Raw genomic sequence first — 23,115 nt, forward strand, 5'->3', positions numbered from 1 at the left:
AAATATTACAATATCCGCTGAACATGTTTGTTTTTCTCAAATGGATTATTCAAAGCTATGTCAAAAAATTTTCGATTGTTTTGTGTCATAAGCCAAAACAAGTTTCATTGGTTAATTTAAAAAGTGTTGATTATCCAGATATTGTTTATATTACCAAAATACCATGACCTAAATTAATATGAACCATACATATGTATAACACTAAATTTCAAACGCGATATACCTGTAACCATTGATCCGAAAGTGTTTCTGTTTGTTTCGAACGTGCGCTCAAACACACCTGAGGCGTCTCACAGCCCGTCATCCTTCACCTATCACCTTGAAATCCCGTTTTGGTGGTACAGTTTTCAAACCGGTTTGAGATCCTACAATACGATAATTTTTACGCCCGGCGTAGATTCACCCAAACCGGTTTCATGTAACCAGTTGTTACCTATCTGTTGAGCTGTGTCATCGCATGAGAAGTAAGCCCGTTAACCTACCACTTGTAGTCAGTGTTTTGTTGAAGCTCAGCCACCGTATAATGAGTACCATAGACAACATTCGACAACTGTAAACACTATTGACCCACCAGTGATCGCATTATTCACGTAAAGCGAACAGTGCCTTCCAACTCCGAAAAGGATCACAGTGTTGAATGACGCACGAACGCGCTGGTCTGTGAATGTCACAGATCACAGTTACTCACGGTAATTCACACTTATCGTCTCGCAATCTGGGCATGGTTTTCGATAACACATGGTAGGAATTACGACTATAAGACTTCTTAAACAGTAAACACTGTTATGTCAATAAGTACTGCGTTGTGAATGGAATCTGTGTCGTGTTTTTGTTTAGATAGTATCAATTACCTGCAGACGTATCACCTTTCATTGACTTGTCTTATTTACATACGCTTAAGGATCAGTTACAGGCTCAGGAACATTGCAGGTCTAATCCTCCCACACAGGGCTTTTAATGATATTATTGCGACCACAGAATAGCAATACAGAGACTCTTAAAAAACATAAAATGTTGTAAACGCCATGTAGGTTAAGAACAAACTGGATTACAATTTTGGGCAAATTGCCGGGCAAACGAAAGTATACACTTCAAAATTGGATTTGACTAAACAATTGCAAACGTGTTAATACGTTACTAGGATGAAAACAGTGGCCGAAACACTGCTAACCTAGGGTCCAGAACATCAACATCAAATAACTATTTCCCGTTTGTTTCATTTTTATCCACCATCAAACATGAGTGTATGCTTTCTCTTGCTCATTGTTAAGAAGGCTGCCATGCCGGCCTACAAGCGAATAGTAGAAGTTACAATGTGTTGTGGCCATTATGCCGGCCTACAAACGAATAGTCGGAGTTACATATATGGTGTGGCCATTATGCATGCCTACAAACGAATAGTAGAAGTTACAAATATGGTGTGGCCATTATGCCTGCCTACAAACGAATAGTAGAAGTTGCAAATATGTTGTGGCCATTATGCATGCCTACAAGCGAATAGTAGTAGTTACAATGTGTTGTGGCCATTATGCCTGCCTACAGACGAATAGTAGAAGTTACAGTGTTTTTTAAATATCGTCTTTACAAGCATAAACAACTGTTGTAAATACGGCATATTTACAAGCATGAAAACTTGTTGTAAATATGGAATATTTACTAGCATTAACAGTAGGCAAGGTGAATACCTCCCGAAAGGTCAGACCAATACGACCAATATGATGCTAATCTGCTTAGGCAATTGCGTGAGACTATCAAGGCTAACCGTCGTGATAAACATGATGATGACGTCATTTCTGCTGTGGAGACGTTTTACACCACCAGGAGCAAGCCCTGTACACTAGTGGGATCCAAGTATGTGGACCTCGGAGCGGATTATGTTGAAAAATAACCAACTCCTTCAACGCAGTCCATTACAGTTAGACTCAGGCCATGTCAGCCACCCCTTGTAGTCACACTTCACCCACAGTTAAGAACTTTAACGCAGTTTCATTGACTTCAGGCATACAGTCAAATTCCGTTACCTCTATCTCGTTTAACTCGAATAATTGTTAAATACATAATAAATATGTCTTTCGGCACATTCTTAAGCATGGATACATATTTCTAATGTGTTGTGGCCTTACAATTCAACCACACGAGGAAACAGAAAGCATGCAGAACTCAATTCCGTTTTCATTTGTTATTAATATTATTGCATGACTGATTACATGTTTGCAAACAATGTATTGAGATATGAGGAATGACAACAGATAGATATGACGAATAACGAATATTATGTCTCTTTGTGTCATTTCTCAGTTTGGCAGAACGCAGGACAATATAACGAGGAAGAGAATTTATGAATGTCAACTTCTTTATTATGAGGAACACAACGTTTTGGAGTATATACTTAGGAGTAAGTATACAATCCGAAACGTTGTGTTCCTCATAATAAAGAAGTTGACATCCAAAAATTCTCTTCCTGATGGGGGCGGTCGGGTAGCCTAGTGGTTAACGCGTTCGCTCGTCACGCCGACGACCCGGGTTCGATTCCCGACATGGGTACGATGTGTGAAGCCCATTTCTGGTGTCCCCCGCCGTGATATTGCTGGAATATTGCTAAAAGCGGCGTAAAACCATACTCACTCACTCTTCCTCGTGTGTATCACTTTTAAATGTCTTTAAAAGACTGGAAGCAATATAACGCCCGCTTAAACAATTCTCTCTTATTATTTCCTTAAGGAAATTATTCATAATGTTTATATTAACAATGTGGTTTTGACAGTGGGTTTCTCTTTCCCTCTCTGGCAAAGACACCAACAGAAATGCCCTAATCGTTTCTAAGTAAAGCATATTACCGACTATACTGTTACCTCATCGTCATGCAGATCCGAGACGTGAACGTGAACCAGACTAAATGTAATAGCAGTATGATGTATTGCCTCATAGAAACATGTTATATATAAATCAACGTAAATGTGAGTAAATGTAGTCTTACAGTTATGTAAAGGTATGTAAACTATGAAATAAATGTATGTAAAATTGTGTAAATTTAGATTTACATTTACCCAAAGGTATGTAAATTTACACATAAATGTACGAAAATGTATTTAAATGTAGACTTTAATGTATGTATAGGCATGTAAATCTAGACTAAAATTTATATAAATGTAGGTAACGGATAAATGTTGCCATGGTAATTGATATCCTCGCTGTTGATCTATGTGCGTGTACAGGTGCTAGTCCCCACCCCATGTTCCTCTTTAATATAGTGTTTATCTTCAAGCTTCAGCGATCACTTTGACTTCTCGCCTCACGCATGTGCATGCACGGTAAACTACCGTTATTGCATTAAAGGCCTAGTGCTCGACAACGGTCTCCGAGTTTGGCATATGCTTCACTTGGCCTTAGGTATTAGGCTGTGCCTACAGAACTTGTTTTGTTAATAAAATATTAATAGTTACAAATTCGTTATGCCTTTATTGTTATTTGTAGATAACAAATATGTAGAACGTCACAAAACTGTGGAAAGTGAGTGCTGATCAAGCAGTAGATTATCCCATCCGATTTATGTATTAGTCTCTCTTCTACACAGCAATATGAATATGAGACTGACATATTTTCTCTCCTAAAAAAATATTAATAATTATTTATTTCCCTTATTGAAAGTCAGTTTTTACTCATTATCTTTTCTAATCTCTGTATATCACATGTTAGTCAGAATGATCACTTTCCCTGTTTAGTGACCTACTAGTACATAGCGTTTGTACTGGCTATTATGGGAATACATTAGCTTTATGTTGTTACTGGTAGATTACTGAGAAAAATGGAATTGTTACCACGTGGATTCCCAAAAACTCAAAGGATTAACTTCATTTTTTTCCAATCTCAGCAAAAAATCAAGAATTTGATTTGTCCATGCTGTACATTACTATCCCACAAACGTAAGGACACTTCGCGGTGAACACATATATATCTAACATAGAACATCTGAGAATGAAAATCGAGTGTACACTGACCCATTAACTTGCATTTAGGCAAGAAGTTGGTATGCCCGTGGACACAGTTATTATCCACAGTATCGTATGATAAGAAGGATAGCTCCAGCTGTTTCAGGTACAATGTTCATTATACAAGATTTCAAAGAGCTTTATACTACTCTTGCTCCTTTGAATAGAAAAACAACATTAAAGCTCTTAGTAATTTAAAAAAAATAGTTTTATGGTAAGCATGTGGAGGACGCATACGTGACCAAATTATGTCCAATGCATTTCCATATGTCTGCGTGCATGTTCAGGTGAACACTTGACTTGCTTTTGCATGTGTTTGTGACGTGTGCCACCGGTGGGGCAGAATAAGCTCACATTTTTGCTCTTGTTGATAGTGATTTATAATCATAATGCTTATGATATAGTCGGAATTAGTAGAGATATATTTTGATTATGATTGGGTGGTTTCGCTTATATTTACTCACAGCCTGTGGTTGTGAGAGAGAGGTATTAACTTTCCCATATATTGGCTTGTCTTCCTCTTTATATAGAATACACTAGCTCTACTTTCGCTTTTAATTGAAATATGTTATCCTGTCTTTCCCTTTATATTGAACTACTTTTATTTTAGCCGAGCTTTCGCTGTTTATTGACATAATATTATTTTGACTTGTCTTTCTCTTGATATTGGAATACATTAGCATTCCTTTCCCTGTTTAGGGATATATAGTAGCTTGTTTTTCCCTTTATATGGGAATACATTTAATTTAACATTACTTTCCCTTTGTATGGGAATACATGTAATTTAACATTACTTCCCCTTTGTATGGGAATACATTTAATTTAACATTACTTTCCCTTTGTATGGGAATATATTTAATTTAACATCACTTTCCCTTTGTATGGGAATACATTTAATTCAACATTACTTTCCCTTTGTATGGGAATACATTTAATTTAACATCACTTTCCCTTTGTATGGGAATACATTTAATTCAACATTACTTTCCATTTGTATGGGAATACATTACTTATACACTTTCGCTGTATTGGGACATGTAGCAGCTTGTCTTTCCCCATATGGGATTACATTCGTATTTACTTTCTCCCTATGAGGGCAATACCTTAGCATTTACTTTCCCATTTTCGTCGAGACACCAGTACTACAGAGAGGCGTAATGGGATAATTTTCGTTGACTTATTTGAAAATGATGTTTTATTCACAACCAGTGCTTTAAGTAGTATGCGACCTTTAATGTTGGGGGAGCAGATAAGGGGGTGCTTTTGTTGAAGGGATCCCTCCTCACGACAGATAGACCAACTGTACTATATGATTAGATCTACACAGGAGGCCTTTGTAAGTAACAATAAACACATAAGCACTAGCTAGAGATAATTGATATGTCTGTCGAAAATAGTTGTAGCAAATCACGGAATCTTGAAGACTGTATCGCGGAGTGGTTTGGAGGTTTCACACAGTTCCTTAGTAAAGGGCGTTGGGAATGGTGTGAGTTATAACGTTACTACTTTTTTCTGAGTGTACGGACTGACAGAGGACTCCCACTTACACAACGATCCTGGTTCTTCGCTCATAATGGATTTGAAGAATATCTTGATCATATTTGGGTTGTGTCTCTGTTTCCACGTTTCTCAGGGAAAAGTACAATTTGAAGATCTTTTCCAATTCGGCGTCACCTCTTTTGAAGATGTCGTTGATATGAAAGCTGAACGTTTCGAAAAGCTTGAGAAAAACGTCTCTCTGCATCGTTGCAAGTACGCATGCGTAGACAACACTTCATGCCATGGGGCTGTCTTCAGTGAGATCAACTCTGACGGGTGTTTCCCGACAAACTGCACCCACTTCTACTCCCGGGGATTGCACGGGGAATGTCATCTCCTCACATTTAAAGACGATGCTGACGTAATTGACTTTGCTGAGGAACTTACAGGGAAAAGGCGTTATTATTTCTTGAACCTTCGTAAGTACAAACGCTACCTGATGTTCGTCAGATGTATTAATTTGATTGTATTAAATGTACAATACATTTCTGTTACGGGTTGATTGCTAAGTTGAAACACATACATTTGGAGGTTAACCCAGAATTCGGTACATACAGAAATAAATTGCGAAATAAGTAAATAATCACACAAGATAATAAAAAGTTAGATCTGATAATTATATTGCAAAACAATGGATTAGGTTTACAATCGAAAAGGACAATACAATGGGTCAAATATGTGACAGCAAATATGAGACCCTATAAATAAGTGAAGTCACGAATGACCAGAATTAAGGAACAATGAAAGCAGGCCGAAAAGTCAGTGTTTTCAGATAAATACCCCGTCCCCACTGACCAAGTCGCATGTCAGATCGTTGAAGGCCTCGAGTCTCGTCTCCTGTTATATACGTACAGCCAGCCTTCTAGAAACTGTTACCTCGCAAAACCGCTCGAATAGTGTAGCCTATCCTAGTGTCGATACAAAAGGCGGATAATAAATGGAGTCTAGGAACAACGACCCTTGACATTTTACGAAGGCTTCAATCTGCTGCCTCAAACAGAAATATACTTAATCCATCTACTGTCACATAACAATTGTCAAAATCAGAAATCAGAACATAACGGCGTCCAAAGAACCTTTTGAAATTACCTTCTTCTCTGATAGGTTCATGATAACCCCTACCATTTAACTCTAAACACCGGTTCTTCATATTTCAGCTATAATTCATGCAGAAAATAGCCTTCTGGCTGATCATTAATGAGTTCATGACAACTCCGATATTCTGTTAAACTTCAGCCACTATGTGTCGTCCGATACCTATACCCCAGACGAAGATGGAGCGGGGATTCACAGCCCCCGAAGTGTACAACGTCGCCCGTGACAAGGAGAACAACGCCTGCTACATTTTCAAATACCGCTGTCGCCACAACTCCACTGCTGTCGGTGGCAACGTTGAGGCCAGGTGCTGTGACAACGGCACCCGAACTCCCGTCACTCTCCAGTGCCAAGGTAACGTACACGTGTGCGGAGTTGATCACTGGCTTTCTATGACATCTTTTTTTATGGATAAACCGTTATTTGTTTAGTTTTATTATTTTTTATATTATTGAACCCAATATATGGTTCAATTATGGCATGTCTAATATCTCATTGCAGTTGTTTCATTGTCACAAGTAATAACTCACTTAATTCATATCTTTATGTATTATGTTTAGATGATATCAATAACGTTTGTAGCCAAATGTTTACAACTCAAACATCTTGGCGTTTCAGAAAACAAGCAAGCATGACAACTCCGTTCAACAGGCAACGAAAACGTAGAATCTTCGATCTGGATCTAGAATGTATTTAGGCTTTGAGTTCGTTTGATTTACAAATGTGGGGAAACAAATTTAAACTTATAAGAATATTTTTTTCAGTTATTAAAGAAAGTATCCTTTGGTCCTATTTCGTATTTCTTTTTAATTTAATCATTGATCACCCACCGCGGAATGATTTCATCTATTACTTTATGATCTGTGGGTTTATATCTTAATATAAAAAAAATATATAAAATATTTCCTTAATCATAATAAATACCTACTGAAAGCAGAGTCTTTTGTATGTTCCGACTAAATGTCCGGGGCCAAGAAAGCAAACACCTGTTTTTGATGGTGGCTACAAGATACAATACATGGTTGTTTATTCGATGAGGTTTGTATTTGATACGGGTATCACAATTGTGTAGACCTTACGTTTACAGTATTTCGGTGACTGTTTTCAGTCTAGTTTTGATCACGTTTGTAATTTTTAAGTCCACGTGTATCCATTGGTTTGCCCGGCAGTTTATATCATAAGCACGACACTGTGTTTCTGAATTACTAGCAAATGGTTGACACTCTGCAAAGTCAAGCCAACTGATCACTTGAAGAGACACGGAAACAAATGGTAGCAGTCTAAATAGGAATGTCATCAGACATCATTTTTGTCACTGGGAACTCATTTTTTTTAATGTTCCCCCATCAAAGTATTTTAAAGCGGCCTGAGGTCTTGAATGTTGTATCCTTATCAAACAACTTTTGAACAAGGGTCGTATGACGCTCTTTGCAATATTCGTAGAAAAAGGATGCTCGACTGTACCTCAAAATGGGGACACCAAAGGCTTGAGTTGCAGGAATATAAAGGGAAGGTTGGAATTGGAAAACTGGAGAAATCCCCTGAAGCCATGAAGCAAAGTCAGTCAGAGTGCAATTTGTGGAATGAGGCCCAGTGTCCTGGTCTTGAGTACAAGCAACAAGTTTCGTTTAAAATACAAACAGCTTGAAAGTTGAGATAAAAACCATGCAGAAACTGATATCTGACAACCAATTTTATTCAGCAATATTAGGTTTGACACGTGAAAACAGTTAACATTATTCAATGAACAAAACAGCAGTAACGTTAACAGACAATACACGGATAAATATTCAGAAAGATATCGTATTAATAATCTAAAGTCTTAATTAATATATTCCCTGTTCATATACACCAAACATGTCCATGGCTCCCAATTCCCGTCCCGTCTTGAACGACATGAAGGTTTCTACCCTCCAAATCACCCCCTGTTAGGTGGTGACGTCAACAAGCTCTGGCAACAAACTATGGTTTAAAAGTATGACTTTGTTTATTTATGAAAGTGAATATTTTGAACAGGTTCGTCCTCATGCCTGCTCAAAGATCTCGTTACCATAACGGTATATAAAAATTCCACTAAGACCTTTGGAAATACTTGGTCACGTTTAAATAGTTAATCAGAGGTTTCAAACAAAACCATTCAGTTAAAACGTATGAACATCTGCGCTACTTTTTGTTTTCTGGAGGCTCGATGTCTTTACAGCTGAAACAACAATCTGATAATGTATGTTTCATTTTCTTTATTGCAATCAAATCTATATGTCAATAGCTCAATACTTCAACCCATCTCCCAACTTGCTGAACATATTACCAGTTCAGTCTAACGACAATGTTTTATGGAAATGTCTTTTAAGAGTAGAGGGTGACAGAGGCGCTATTTACATTTTACATTCGTTTACAAGACCAAATTTACATATCTATCCAGAAAACAAATGCGTTGCTAAAACTGAGGAGTTGTCTCCCGTAGTTTGCCGGGACGCGCTGGTTGCGGATTCTCAGCCCCATTGCACTGCACCTGTCCGACGTAAATGCACAGTTAGCACATGCTGCTAGATAGATAGATAGATACATAGATACATAGATACATAGATACATAGATAGATAGATAGATAGATAGATAACACTGACACACAGAAGACGACTGAACAGTCTTCTTAAAGCGAACTTTACCCAAACCTGAAACACTGTAGCGATAAAATCGCAGATACAATTTGTTTGATAATTCAAAATATGCCAAAACGCTTATAATTCAGAATTACCGTATAAAGAGTATATATTTTTCAGTTTCCCACACCTAACATGGCCAGAAGTGTGGCTATCTGTGTCCACATGTAGGAAGTGATAGGTTCGCCGCTACTCTGAGCGTTTGTCTGCGTTGTGGCGGCGCACTCTGTGACGACCAGCTGCACAGTTGCTTTCCAGGGCGAGATGAGTTGAGGAGATCCGTTGTCACGGCAACCCACCTCAACAGGTGTTGTCACCCCCATAGACACATTGGATAGGATTGTCACTGTACCAGCTGCGTCGACCTGAAGCAGTAAGTGGGTGGGTGGGTGAGTGGGTGGGTGGGTGGGTGAGTGAGTGGGTGGGTGAGATGATGGGCTGGTGAGTGGGGAATGGGTAGTGGGACACGGTTGTCAGCAGTCCATTTTATTACGTCGTGAAAGAGGTCACGTGATCGCGTGTCTTCATACTCAGTCGGCGAAGGACGATGCTCATAATATCCACCACTGGTTTGTGGGACTCCTTTTATTGACAGGCCTCCGTGATAAGGATCGGCTTTTGATGAGTGCGACGTACAACAACAAACAAAACATTAGATTGCACGTCAGAACTGTTTGCTATTTCACCCGAGGGGCGGTCGGGTAGCCTAGTGGTTAAAGCGTTCGCTCGTCACGCCGAAGACCCGGGTTCGATTCCCGACATGGGTACAATGTTCGAAGCCCATTTCTGGTGTCCCCCGCCGTGATATTGCTGGAATATTGCTAAAAGCGGCGTAAAACCTTACTCACTCATTATTTCACCGACCACACTTTAACAATATAAGAAAAAAGGGTTTCACAGTTAATTCTATTTTGTCGAATACCGTTTTGATGATTTTGACATATCCGCAAAGAAGTCAATAATAAAAACGCCTTGCTGTAATTTGCAATTTGAGGATAAAACCTAGGCTGATGGTGTGAGCAGCGGACTATACCGGCGCGTTTTCAGGTGGGTGAGTTTTGTTTTACGCCGCTTTAAGCAATATTCCAGCAATATCACGGCGGGGACACCAGAAATGGGCTTCAAATATTGTACCCATGTGGAGAATCGAACCCGAGTCTTCGGCGTGACGAGGGGACACTTTAACCAGCCTCTAATTATGTTTTTTTATTTGTTTCGTTTTGTTTGTTGTTCAACGCCGCACACACCAATACTCCAGCTATATGACGGCGGTCTGTAAATTATTGAGTCTGGACAAGACAATCCAAAGATTGACATTATGAGGATCGATCTACGCAACTGGGATACGATGACATGCATCAACGAGCCTGAACACCTGAACCCAGATCTTCACGGAGGCGTCTCTTTCACCTGATTTGTGTTGGTGTGACAAGCATGGATTATTGACCATGGGTATCTTCATGCCGTCTTGTTTGGAAGGATAATGTCATGAACTCATGGTCGCCTCTTAAACACTTAGTGGCCTCTTTTTGGTGGCTAAAACAATCTACGCTGCCCAATTCAGTCCACTGGAGGATAGACCCGTGAAGATCTTGGGTAGAATAGGTCTTCAGCAACCCATGCATGTCGTAGTAGTCGACTAACGGGATCGGGTTGTCAGGCTCGCTGACTTGGTTGGTGCATGTCATCGATCCCAATTGCGTGGAGCGATGCTATGATGTCAGTCACTGGATTGTCTGATCGAGACTCGATTATTTACAGACCGTCTTCATATGGCTCTAATATTGCGTTAAACAACAAACAAACAAACAAAACTCAAGAAGAACATGAGTGTGTACAAGATCAGCTGCATTGTGTTTTTTCGGTGAGTGTCAGATGGAAGACATTGTTTAATGCATGTTGCGACATAGTGCAACGACCGCGATCACGTGTGTTGATTGTTTATCCAGGTCACCGACTTAGTTGTGCGTAGTTGAGTCACTGTGGACACGTGGGAGTTGCTATCTGAGCCCGGCGTTAAACAACAAACATACTTATATATATATACACAAAAGGATAATGCAAATATTTTCATTTCAAAAAGTAAACAGTCGACACTGACATGAGGGTACTCACTGTTATGCTGCCCATGCTGACGACGTCGTAGATGATGACGTTATTTGGACTACTTATGTCCTTGTCTGTGGCTGTTAGGGACCCCAGAACCTTCCCCGGGGGGTCACATTCAGATACAGTATAACTGTAGACCGTTTGGTCGAATATCGGACGGTTGTCGTTGATATCCGTGACGGTAATAGTAACAAATATCTCCTCAGAAAGACCACCTTTTGTATCAGAGACTTTTAGCGTCAAACTTGCCACAGGCCCAAGCGTTTCAACGTCATACGTGACGACAGAAATTAAGTCCCCACCAGGAGTGAATGACCACATGTTCACATCAGCAGCGGCAGTTATCACCCTGCCAAAGGTGAAGTCATCTTGATCCACTATTGACAGCCCCGGACTGAGATAGATCTGAAGTGAATTGAAACAAAATAGTCATACATTTACTCCAAGTCATATATCCTTAGAAAATGCATTTGATATAATACAAGTAATTTTGTTTGTTTGTTGTTTAAACGCCGCACTCAGCGAAATTACAGCTATTGGGATACGATGACATGCATCAACCTGACCACCCGATCCCGTTAGTCGCCTCTCACGACAAGCATAGTCGCCTTTTACGGCAAGCATGGGTAGCTGAAGACCTATTCTACCCCGGATCTTCGCGGGTCGAAAATAGTTAGTGAGCGAGTAAGTGAATGAGTGAGTGAGTATGGTTTTACACCGCTTTTAGCAATAGTCCAGCAATATCACGGCGGGGGACACCAGAAATAGGCTTCACACATAGTACCCATGTCATGACTCGAACCCGGGTCTTCGGCGCGACGAGCGAACGCTTTAACCACTAGGCTACCAGACCACCCCTCTTGAAAATAGGAACACATGGGATATAATAATGGCGTCCATAAATAATGAATTCAAGTTCATGATTGATTACTTTTAAGGTATCCTTTTCGCTTCAATGCCAATTCAAATTTCATGATGAATATACAAGTCTATACTGTAACGGGACGGTGGGGTAGCCAAGTGGTAAAGCGTTCGCTCGTCACGTCGAAAACCCGGGTTTGATTCCCTAGATATGTGAAACCAATTTCTGGTTTTCCCCGACGTGATTCTGATGGAATGTTGCTTAATACGGCGTAAAACCATACTCATTCACTTACTGAGATACTTTCATACGAATACCTAATTCTAAAGACTTTCACACGGCAGTACTTACACTGCCTAGATTGGCAATGGACACCAAATTTTAGAGCGTTGTGTCTCTCTACTATCCCCCGCCACGAAGTGGGGCGGGGTATATAGGAATGGAGTTCGTCCGTCCGGTTCTTAAGGGGACATACCTTCTCAAAAACTATTGTCAGAGAAATGAAATTATACACGCTGATGTTACTCGTCCCGATCTCAAATAAAAATTGGTGTCGTAAATTCCTTTTTTACAGAGTTATTGCCCTTGCCCTGTGTTTTTCAACTTAGTGCATACTGCGTGAAATGGGGACAAGCTTTCTCAGAAACTACTGAAGTTACATGAATCAAAGTTTGCATGCTTATCTAGACTTGTCAAGACTGAGTTCGGAAATTGGTCCCGTCATTTATTTTTAAAGAGATATGGCCCTTGCTCCGTGTTTTTCAACTTAGTACAAACTGTGTGAAATGGGGACAAGTTTTCTCAGAAACTACTGAACGTAGCTTATCTAAGTGATACTTCTTTTCAGAGAAGGTGCCTTTTGTGTGTATTAATTTCACATTTATTTATTTTTTTCTGATGACATAAAGCGGTCCAAGTGCCTATCTCTTCTTAAGGCTTCATAAGACTCTTTTTTATAGTTTATATTCACTACTATATGAACAAACAGAATGCAAATGTGCCCCAAGGTGCCCCATAGTGATAAACGCTGTTTTCTTGTTCAGCACTAACGTGAGATCCCTACCGACTTCCTGAGCCGATTATTTGTTACAACTGATTCCAGCATTGGTAATCAACATTAAATGGTAAACGTACGAATGATCCTTCAGTCTGTGTGTGTACCACACTCGTGGGGGTCACTTTCGGGGGGTCGTTCTTGTCCCGCAGGTGCACGTGCAGGTAGTACTCTGTAGATGCGCAGTAGGTGTTGGACACAACAAGTGTGATGTTCGGGTCCCGGTTCGTGGCGTCCTCGAAGTCCAAGGGAGCAGCAACTTGTAGTATCCGTCCCGCTACACAGATAGAACATACATTGACAAGCTTGATCCATGAGTGAGTGAGTCAGTGATCTTGATGTGGGAGGAAAGCCCCAAATGATGCATGTCTCAAACATTTACCACTTTGGTGAAACCCACGAGTAAAGGTACGGTGCAGTCAAACCTAGTAGCAGAAGCCCAGGATTCGAACCCATGGTCATAGGTTTCCTGTATGCCTACGGGAAGCAACTGTGCACAGCGAATGTCGTCGACTGGCCCGGGGCTATTTGAGATGACCACACTATAAAGCTATGTCCTAGCTGATAGGTAAAGTATTCTGGTTGGTGAACGATGGAACCCTTTACAGAGGACCCCTTTAATCCGGAAACCCTGCTATCCGGCACGGAATATATGATTGGGGGCGGGAGATGCCATACCTAATGTCAAAGGATATTAGTCATTTACACAGACGTATTTTGACAAAAAGGATGTTTCCGGAAAAGCAGCGTTCAGACATGATTACTTCCTAACAATCCGTTTGTCCGTTGATCCGTAGCGATTTCACTGGGAACCGGACAGGGATTGCAGTCATTTCTGATATGATTAGGTTGCGTTAAAAGTTCATACCGAGATCGTCAGAAACACAAATGAAATTCCCACTAGGGAATGTGAACGACAGGTACAGGACGTGTGTACACTAATTTGAAATGAAAGGTTTATATTGGATTAATGTAGCAGTATTGAAACATTTATGATGACGTCAAACTATTTATGTTGTATTTGATTCTGAGTCAGGAATGAACAGGTTATACTGGACGTGCATTTTAAACAAGTATGCAAAAGTATAATATTTAATAATATATCAACCATAACATGGTTCAAGTCGAACAAATCACTCGAATCTGTTGCTTCCGGAAGTAGAACCAACAGATTGGAGTACGTTCTCCATTACGTATTGTTTAATTTAATATTGTTAAATATACATATATCAAATTATTTAAAAACATATGGGGTTTAATGTTAGTAATATACATGTCCTAGAACAGTGAGTGGGTATGGATTCACGCCGCTTCCAACCATATCACGGCGGGGGACACCAGAAATGGGCTTCACACATTGTATCAATGTGGGAATTGAACCCGGGTCTTAGGCGTGACGAGCAAACGCTTTAACCTCTGGGCTTCCCAACCGTCCCTGTTGTATTGGAGTCAACTATATATACTGAAACGGTGTGATATTTCTAAATTGATATCGAGAGTCGAGTGAATATACCACAACTGCGTGCTTACTGTAGGATTGACATCGAGACATCAAGCAATACTTCGAGATATCGAGATTCAAGTGAATATACTACATATGCGGGCTTAATTTACATGTATGATTGACTTCGAGGTGGGAAGAATTTCGAATTATCAAGTCGCATGAAAATACTACATATTGATGCTTCTCGTACGACTGACTTCGACGTAAACACTATTTCGAGATATCCATATTGATTATATACTGTACCGGCCACTGTAAACAGGGGGCTGGAGGTTGGAGGTAGGACATTGGAAATGCTCAACACTGGCGCCGGTATTAGGACGGGGAGGGAATAAATCGCTGTTCCAACTGCAACATCCTCGTCGATGTAGACGTCCTGGTTCAGGCCGGTGATAGTTGGTGATGTATGGTGATCTGAAACAGGAATGTTTGTACATTATACTTCGAATGTAACCATGTTTTCGTGTAACGCACTCCCAACGTTACTAACGTTACGTTTGTCTGGAATTACGGATAACTCGAACATTGTCGATATATCTAAGGAAGTAACTAAATATACTATACAAAGTTACACTATAATGATGCGAATGCCGACGTACTTGTAATTGGACATGTAATTTTCACAGGACCAACGGGCGCCGTTGTGCCGTCGGTGACGCTGACGTAAAAGTCAACAGTGTTGTAACAGTAGCTGTCGGCGGGCTTCTTTGCGTAGATTACTCCGGTACCTACAAATAGGACCATTTATACATCATGGTAAGCTCGAACGTTGTCAAACGGCTCTAGTGATGTTTAGAAAAATAACTCAGTCCTTTACTCGACTGTGCTGTCTATAGGAAAACACTGCATGACGATTAACCACACTCTGAGAGAGACTAAATCACGCACTTGTCTGTATGTCAAAGATGTCGTTGACGGGATCTGACACCATGCTGTAGGAAAGGGTGTCACCATCGACGTCGGCGGCGTTGAGGGAATTATACACAACGGCGTTGGCCGGGGTGGTAATGGCGTTTATCGTCAAACAGGCATCTTAAAAAAGTAAGACGGAAAGAAGAAAATGGTTATTCTTTGGTTTAACAATCACATAAAGATGATACAATAAAACAGAATCACAGAATAATTATCCTAATAAGAACGCCGGATTTCGGCTTATCCTTCAGACGTTCCAGAATCCCTTAACGTGGATTGGAAACCCTGATTCGTCCTGCTAATGATTCTTGCTTTATCTGCGTCATGGCTGAGTTCGTGGGCTCTACTGATCCTCAGTGATCCATTGATATAAGTTTCCCCCATATTCACCGCCCAATGGAGTCTGTTTCGTCGGATAATCGAGACTGGTTATTCTCTGACGTTGACGTTTTATGTTTTTATAAAAGTGGCAAACGCCAAGACCTGCATCACTTCGGGATTTCGTCCTACATTAAGCTGACATATGATGTGTCTGTGTGCACAATGATGTCAAACCAAAGTCACTCACTCACTCCTAAACAAGAATGTTGTGTTTGTTTGTTGTTTAACGCCGCACTCAGTATTATTCCAGCTATATGACGGCGATCTGTAAATAATCGAATCTGGGCGAGACAATCCAGTGATTGACAACATGAGCAAGAATGAGTGAGTTGAGTATTAGTATTAGTTTTAGTATTATGTCAGGCAATCGGACACCTGTCGGGAGCTATGATCAGGAGTTTTCGGCGTGATGGCGAACACATTAGAAAATGCGCCACCCAAACTCCCAAAACTAAGGTTGAACAAACCAAACATCCCTTTATAAATTAGTCACACAGATCAGGATTGTTGATATTTCTACAAATGCCATGTTATGGTACGTATAATATTTCCATCGTGTTGCAAACAGTCTGCAACCAGACTTTCTCACTTACCATTGGCGATTTAACGTGCGCTTTCCGACATTATGCGTATTTCGCACAAGCTGACGTTCTTGTAAATGAATGGCCTTTGTATTCGGTAGTAGTCTCATTAAAATCCGACCTGCGTTAAAATCTGACACATCCGCCATGGTCGCCTCGGGTGAATCCTGAACCAACATTGACCGTCCTATTTATATGAAGGGTTACGTGGTCTTTCTAGAATGTTTCGGCTTGCGATTTAGCACAGGAAAACCCACACAGAAGACAAATAATCCGCCAGTGGTACTTTAAGGTTTAGTTGTCAGGATGTATACACTATCCTCATCAATATAAAAGTGTCTTTATTATGTTCCGGAACTGTTCTGAATGTTTCACTTAAAATAAGAACATGCTAGCGCGTTTTCAAACATGAAGATCCGAGTCAGAATTGGTCTTCAGCAACCCATGCTTGCCGTAAAAGGCGACTATGCTTGTTATAAGAGGCGACTAACGTGATCGGATGGTCAGGTTTGCAGACTTGGTTGATGCATGTTATCGTATCCCAATTGCTAGGATCGATGCTCATGATATCAATCACCGGTTTGTTTGTTCCAGACTCGATTCTTTATAGACCACCGTCATATAGCTGGAATATTGCTGAGTGCGGCGTTAAACAATAAACAAACAAATAAACTGTCACATCACGTGTCTGCTCACTTCGTATCTGTACCCCGCCTTTTTCGAATCCTGGGACCCACCCAGGTAGGTATTAAAGTAGTGTAAAGTAAGCGTAAGCATATATAGGACGACGCTGTCAGGAAGACGCACCTGGTACGGGCTGGGTAAACTGCGGGGCTGAGTTGGCTATGATCCTCAGATCCACGTCTCCTTGAGCGGATTCTGTGCCATCAGTGCACACGAGCTTAACGATGTATCGCTGCGCCTGTGCGTAAATCAGTGCTTCCGGCGGAGTACTCAGGAAGTTCCGGTGGTAGATAATGCAATAGTCTGTGGAAGAGAGAACATTAAAGATATTCTTGTAGCTGCGTGTTTGCAGTCAGCAACACCTCAGGTTTTTTTCAACAGAATGTGGCTTCGAATACTAATGAGTGAGTGAGTTGGGTTTAACGCCGCATTTAACATTATTCCAGTTATATCACGGCGTGTCAGCTTAATGTGGGAGGAAAGCGCGAAGTGATGCAGGTCTCAGACGTTTACCACTTCGGTGAAACCCACGAGCACGGGTATGGTGCTGACAAACCTAGAAACATAATCGGGGCGAACAGGGATTCAAACCCACAATCGTGGGTTTCTGGAGTGCCCAAGGGACGCAACTCTGCATACTTATAGTTATCTCAATAAGGTCGTATCTTAATAAATACAATGTACCATAGTGCATGGTGTGTTTCTCAAACACAATAATACTATTATAAGATATATACTCGATGAATTGCAAAGAACAATGAAGAACGAAGCGTGGTTTATTTCACGATAAAACATTGTTCTATCATAACGTCATTTCATAACGAACACGCGCTCGCAACTTGATGACGTCGTATATTGGACGACGTTATTTCTGTGAGGGAAGTGTCTGGTGAGTTGTTAGCCGTAGATGTAGCTGGGCAACGCAGATAAACGCAATGGTCGCAACAGTCACATCCAAAATTGGAAGATATTTGACAATCGGTATTAGGAGAAAAGTTACAGATAATCGACGTGAGGATTGTGAGAATATGCGGGAAATACCAAACTTAACTCACCTGTTCATAAAATAGACTTGTCCGACATTGTCGAGTCATCATTATTAAAATTAAGGTAACTTTTTTCAAATCTTGTACATTTTATCAACATCCTTAAAGAGGCTGTATATTATGTTGATATCTCATGTCGTTTGTTTCTTAAACATATAGCATACCTTTAAAAGATGGGGGGGGGGGGGGGGGGGGGTTATCTCATGGTGTGTCAACTTTTACCATAGGAAAGCAAAATGAGACGTAGGTGATGGACGTTTTCCCCTTAGTGCAACCCACAAGCACTGTTATGGTGCTGACAATCAAATAATCTATCACGCATGCACGCGCGGACACACACCGGCCACAACCACATCATAACGAAAAACGACAAAACATAACACCACAAGACACAGAGACACTACTCACACAGACAGGCACACACAGGGACACATAGACACACGTACATGCATACACACACGCACACACACACAGGGACACACCACACACACATAAAGACAGACACACACGAACACGCCACACATACACATGCCACACACACACACACGCCACACACGCACGCACTCTCCACACACACACACGCACGCACACGCCACACACACACACCACACACACACACTCCACACACACTACACACGCACACGCACACGGGCGCCACACACACACACACACACACACACACACACACACACACTCCAGAGCTTTTGATGGTCACTTGCTTAGCCCATCATTCATTGCTCCACCATATTCTTAAATTTTAATTTAATGTTCATAGTTTTAACTTTTCGATGCTTTGCTCTGTTTAGTTTGGAATCCTGAAAGGAAGATTAAATGTCGCCTTTTCTCCCTTACAAAAACAAGCGCGACCAGGCGACAACGTCCAAGTGGATTCTATAAATAGGTTTGTGCTCTCGCTCAGCTAACACGTGAATTCTATAGGTCGTTTCCAAATGTGACCATTGTATTACAGCAGGTTCCATGACCCTGACATCCATCCACTCACCACTGGTCGGGCTGACCTGTCTGGCGGTGAAACACGAGGTGCACTGGTTGCCGACACCCTGGGCCACGGTGACGCTGAGGATGCTGACGCTGATGGTGGAGCTGTGCAGACATGGGACACACGTCACGATGAAATTGTCCGGCGCGCTCTCGGCTAGGTTCTTGGTGGTGAGAGGAGCGATGCTGGGAGGGACCTGGAACGGAAGTACAGAGACTTTTTTAAAAGCGACAAAAAACATTTGCCAAAATTCAAACAGTTTGTATTTTGCGTTTGAAATCTTAAATCTAGGCTTTGAAATATGTTTCCTATTTGGTCAGAGATGGATTTACCATCTTTACTGCAAGGTGATGACAAAAGTATACACGCTGTATTGGGATATCAGTTTTTAAAGGGCAACATTGGTTATAGGTAACACGTGGTTTTATGTCGCGTATACCAACTCCGAGCCGACCAGTCTTTATCCCTGTCGGGCCCCAGGCAGGGTAACAACAAGTACCATCTTTTAACGGCTTTTAGTATGACGCGGACGAGATAAAACCGCCGAGCCGCCGAGCCGCCGAACCACCGACCTTCTCTGTCACCTACATTGTACCTCACGGAGTTGGTTCATTGGTTATAGGAATTTCAGAAATTGCATTAGCCTTATTTACGACAGTGCAGTGTGTTATTGCTTTGCTCCAAAGTAGTTCAGATAATTTATTCTTAACTTATATTTGTCTATAATTACGTGGTGATAAGAGCCCTTTGGACCGTTGGAAATGGCAAAAAGTAAAGTTGCTGGACAGTCTGAAGTATTGTTTTGAAAGTTACTGGAAAGTTACAGGTGACAGACAACTAGCCTGTGTACCATTTCGATCAGTTCGATCATTTCGAACATTTCAAGCATTTTGAGCAAGTTTTAGACTTTTGACATGATAAAGTAAACCAGTGTACGACTCCTAAGCAAATCAGCTCGGTCCAAAGACTTGCTCATGTCCAAATATTAGGAAACAACGCTTCCTGAAAATATAATAGCCTGATACACACATTTCAGTTTTATGTCTAATTTTGGTGTTGTAAGTCCGAGACAGGCAAATGTTGAAAAGCAAAATATCTAATCCTCATTCATTTAAGGATGAGACTTTTAGCTTGTTTGCTGATAGAAGTAAAAGTATGATGAATGTGCTGGCATTATCATTCCATTGTTTATAGTATGACCAGCATGATCTCAGGATACAGACACAGAATGCATTCCAACCTCTTTATTCTCTCTACACAAAAAAATGGAAAATATCATGTCAGTGTACACGTCAGAAAGGAAAAGGCTAGTTGTCAGCCATTTGTACATATCTGAGAAGTTTCCCGCAGCTATAAAAACTGACATTTCTGATGGCCAAATTCCAATGAGGCCTCTTATTCTCCCTCCTCCCTTGTTATTCCTAACAGGTGCTGCCAACATGTCTGCGAGTTATTGATATGCACAATGACATAAAGGACATCCCCTAAATATGCCAGTGTGTGTGTGTGTGTGTGTGTGTGTGTGTGTGTGTGTGTGTGTGTGTGTGTGTGTGTGTGTGTGTGTGTGTGTGTGTGTGTGTGTGTGTGTGTGTGTGCCAGAGAACCCGACGATCGACAATCCACCACGTCGGCGTACGACGACACGCCATCAACCAAGTCACCCGTTCCACAAAAATCGCCTCTTACGACCAGCTTAAGGGGAGACCAATTCTAACGGGGGTAAATGCGGATGTTATGGGATGTAAGCGAATTCTTTGTTGGTAGGGTTATTTCAGAACCTAGGTACGTCGTTCATGGGGTGGTTAGAGGTGTATGTTTCTCCTTAGTGTCGTGCCAGGATATGCTAATCGTCGGTCCGATTCCTAGTTTGACTGTATAATTATCCGTTGTTCGGAAATACACCATGCTGCGTCTGAAAGTGGTAAGACCGCCTCCGTGGTCTAGTGGTAGAGCGTCCGCCCTGAGAGCGGAAGGTCCGGGGTTCAATCCCCGGCCACGTCATACCAATAGACGTTAAAAGATGGTACTTGTTGTTACCCTGTCTGGCGCTCGGCAGTAAGGGGCTAAAACAAGGACAGGTCGGCTCTTAGTCAGTATACTGTGTCTGAGTGGGGCATGGTATCTGAGCGGGCTAGCATTTCAATCGGCATCAGTCCGGAGTAGTACAGCCACACACACACACGCGCGCGCGCGCGCGCGCGTGCATGAATGTCGCTACATAAGTGCAATAATCATTCACGTAACATTTAACCCCATTTCACCTCACCTGGAAGTGGTCAGAGAATAAAACTGCATCGCTTTGGGTTTTGTATCGAACTGTACAAATGTCATACTGAAACGACATCCCTAAACCTAATTCATTCCCTCCTATAGCTCTAACATATGACTACTGCAAGGTAAAGTCACAAACGTGTAAAAGCAATATACCATATGTCCACAAGATTTCTGCAATTTAATCATCCACATGATTTAAAAAAAGTTGAAGTGAGTTAACATTAATATGACCTTAATATTGGTTAAAATATACCAGCGATAGATCAATCAAAACATTTACAAATTGTAAAAGCCATTTAAAGCTCGAAAATGAAGCTATGTCACAGTCAGCAATGCGTATGCATTAATCATGTGTGTACACTAGAATGTACTATACGTACCTGTAACGAAGGTACAAGCAAACAAAAAAGCGAAACGACAGCCAAACTTTGAAGTTCCATGATAATTCCAGGTCAAGAACACTTTCCCGTTTAAAGCTCACATCATTCGGTGACTACTCTGCTCAGTGTAATGCGCATCGCGGGAGTAGCAAATCTTGAAATGTACACACGTGTATTGATAGTCATGGCACACGGTGTCAATAGCCGTCAATTATGACCGTGACTCTGCCAGCGTCATTCTGCTATCGATGAATTAAGATGACAAGCATATCTATACAACCGTTCTGTTACAGTATTTGCAAAGGAGAAACGACCATTCATTGTTGATGTTTTGTCACTCGGAGTTGACAAACACAACAGAGAAATTGACACCGATTATGTACATTTCAACCATAAATCACATTAAAGTGAATCGTGTTAGTGTAAGTAGAAAGTGGCACAATGTTAAACCTGGCACTGAAATGTACCTTCTTATTGGGTATTGGGTATTTGACGTCATTGTATTGGGGAATACAGGTTAGGGGTGAAGTCGATCAAGGATATCCTTTGATGCGAGTGCGCTAAGGCTTTCTGAATAACGCCGCAATGATGTGGGTATGCAATGGTATGAGAGCAGGGTTAACAGTTTCTGTTTAATAGTGTTTACTGTTTTGAAATGACTTTTAATGTGTGAGAATTTATGCCTTGACTTGAAGAATGGCTATTATGACGTTACTCTGTCATAACCTTACCTTTCTTGTGGCTCAAATGGATAAAAGAAATTAAAAAATTAAATGGAATAATTTTACACATAAAAACTTATGGGATTTTTTAAGATATTGATCAACATATAAGTATAATGCATAGGAGTATCATCGACATATAATCATTCTACGTTATTGTGATTATTAAAAAAATGATTATAAACATTAAAGTGACCGTTTAATAACAACTTTTTACGAACTTGTATATATTCGCATTGAATGCCTTTAACAGCCAGTTGTACTGTAAGAAATCGCAATCACTATTTTTATATTGTCATTAAACAATACTGGATTTCAACTC

General features: G+C 40.9%; 2 protein-coding genes across 4 annotated transcripts; one reads left to right on the plus strand and one right to left on the minus strand.

Annotated features, from left to right (window-relative positions):
• The first annotated feature begins 453 nt into the window (after positions 1-453).
• On the plus strand, positions 454-7,408 carry LOC124110929. Of its 3 annotated transcripts, none has more exons than XM_048382004.1 (3): positions 454-689; positions 6,765-6,977; positions 7,242-7,408. In XM_048382004.1, the coding sequence occupies exons 1-3, from the start codon at positions 665-667 to the stop codon at positions 7,256-7,258; spliced, it is 255 nt and encodes an 84-aa protein (XP_048237961.1). In that variant the 5' UTR covers positions 454-664; the 3' UTR covers positions 7,259-7,408. The 3 variants fall into 3 exon arrangements, with proteins under 3 accessions (XP_048237961.1, XP_048237964.1, XP_046326368.2); XM_048382007.1 differs by lacking the exon at positions 454-689 and adding an exon at positions 2,886-2,957; XM_046470412.2 differs by lacking the exon at positions 454-689 and adding an exon at positions 5,405-5,947.
• An 890-nt stretch (positions 7,409-8,298) lies between these two features.
• LOC124110930 (protein dachsous-like) lies at positions 8,299-22,232 on the minus strand. The gene is made up of 10 exons (XM_046470413.2): positions 22,072-22,232; positions 19,421-19,613; positions 17,495-17,674; positions 15,702-15,845; positions 15,413-15,541; positions 15,060-15,227; positions 13,390-13,586; positions 11,400-11,798; positions 9,415-9,649; positions 8,299-9,135 (listed from the first exon to the last, which is right to left on the minus strand). Exons 1-10 carry the CDS (start codon positions 22,129-22,131, stop codon positions 9,116-9,118), a joined length of 1,725 nt encoding a protein of 574 aa, XP_046326369.2. The 5' UTR covers positions 22,132-22,232; the 3' UTR covers positions 8,299-9,115.
• Between the last annotated feature and the right edge of the window lie 883 nt (positions 22,233-23,115).

This window comes from Haliotis rufescens, unplaced genomic scaffold (genome assembly GCF_023055435.1).
Source record: "Haliotis rufescens isolate VD_foot unplaced genomic scaffold, xgHalRufe1.0.p SCAF_1, whole genome shotgun sequence".
Classification (NCBI taxonomy): domain Eukaryota; kingdom Metazoa; phylum Mollusca; class Gastropoda; order Lepetellida; family Haliotidae; genus Haliotis; species Haliotis rufescens.

Excerpts from the sequence above, each read along its gene's own strand:
- LOC124110929 (XM_046470412.2), top strand. The coding sequence starts at position 5,563 with ATGGATTTGAAGAATATCTTGATCATATTTGGGTTGTGTCTCTGTTTC. Across the intron at positions 5,948-6,764 it reads TTATTATTTCTTGAACCTTC|CCACTATGTGTCGTCCGATA; the intron begins GTAAGTACAAAC and ends GTTAAACTTCAG.
- LOC124110930 (XM_046470413.2), bottom strand. The coding sequence starts at position 22,131 with ATGGAACTTCAAAGTTTGGCTGTCGTTTCGCTTTTTTGTTTGCTTGTA. Across the intron at positions 17,675-19,420 it reads ACAGGTCAGCCCGACCAGTG|ACTATTGCATTATCTACCAC; the intron begins GTGAGTGGATGG and ends TCTCTTCCACAG. Across the intron at positions 9,136-9,414 it reads CACACTTCTGGCCATGTTAG|GTGCAGTGCAATGGGGCTGA; the intron begins GTGTGGGAAACT and ends TACGTCGGACAG.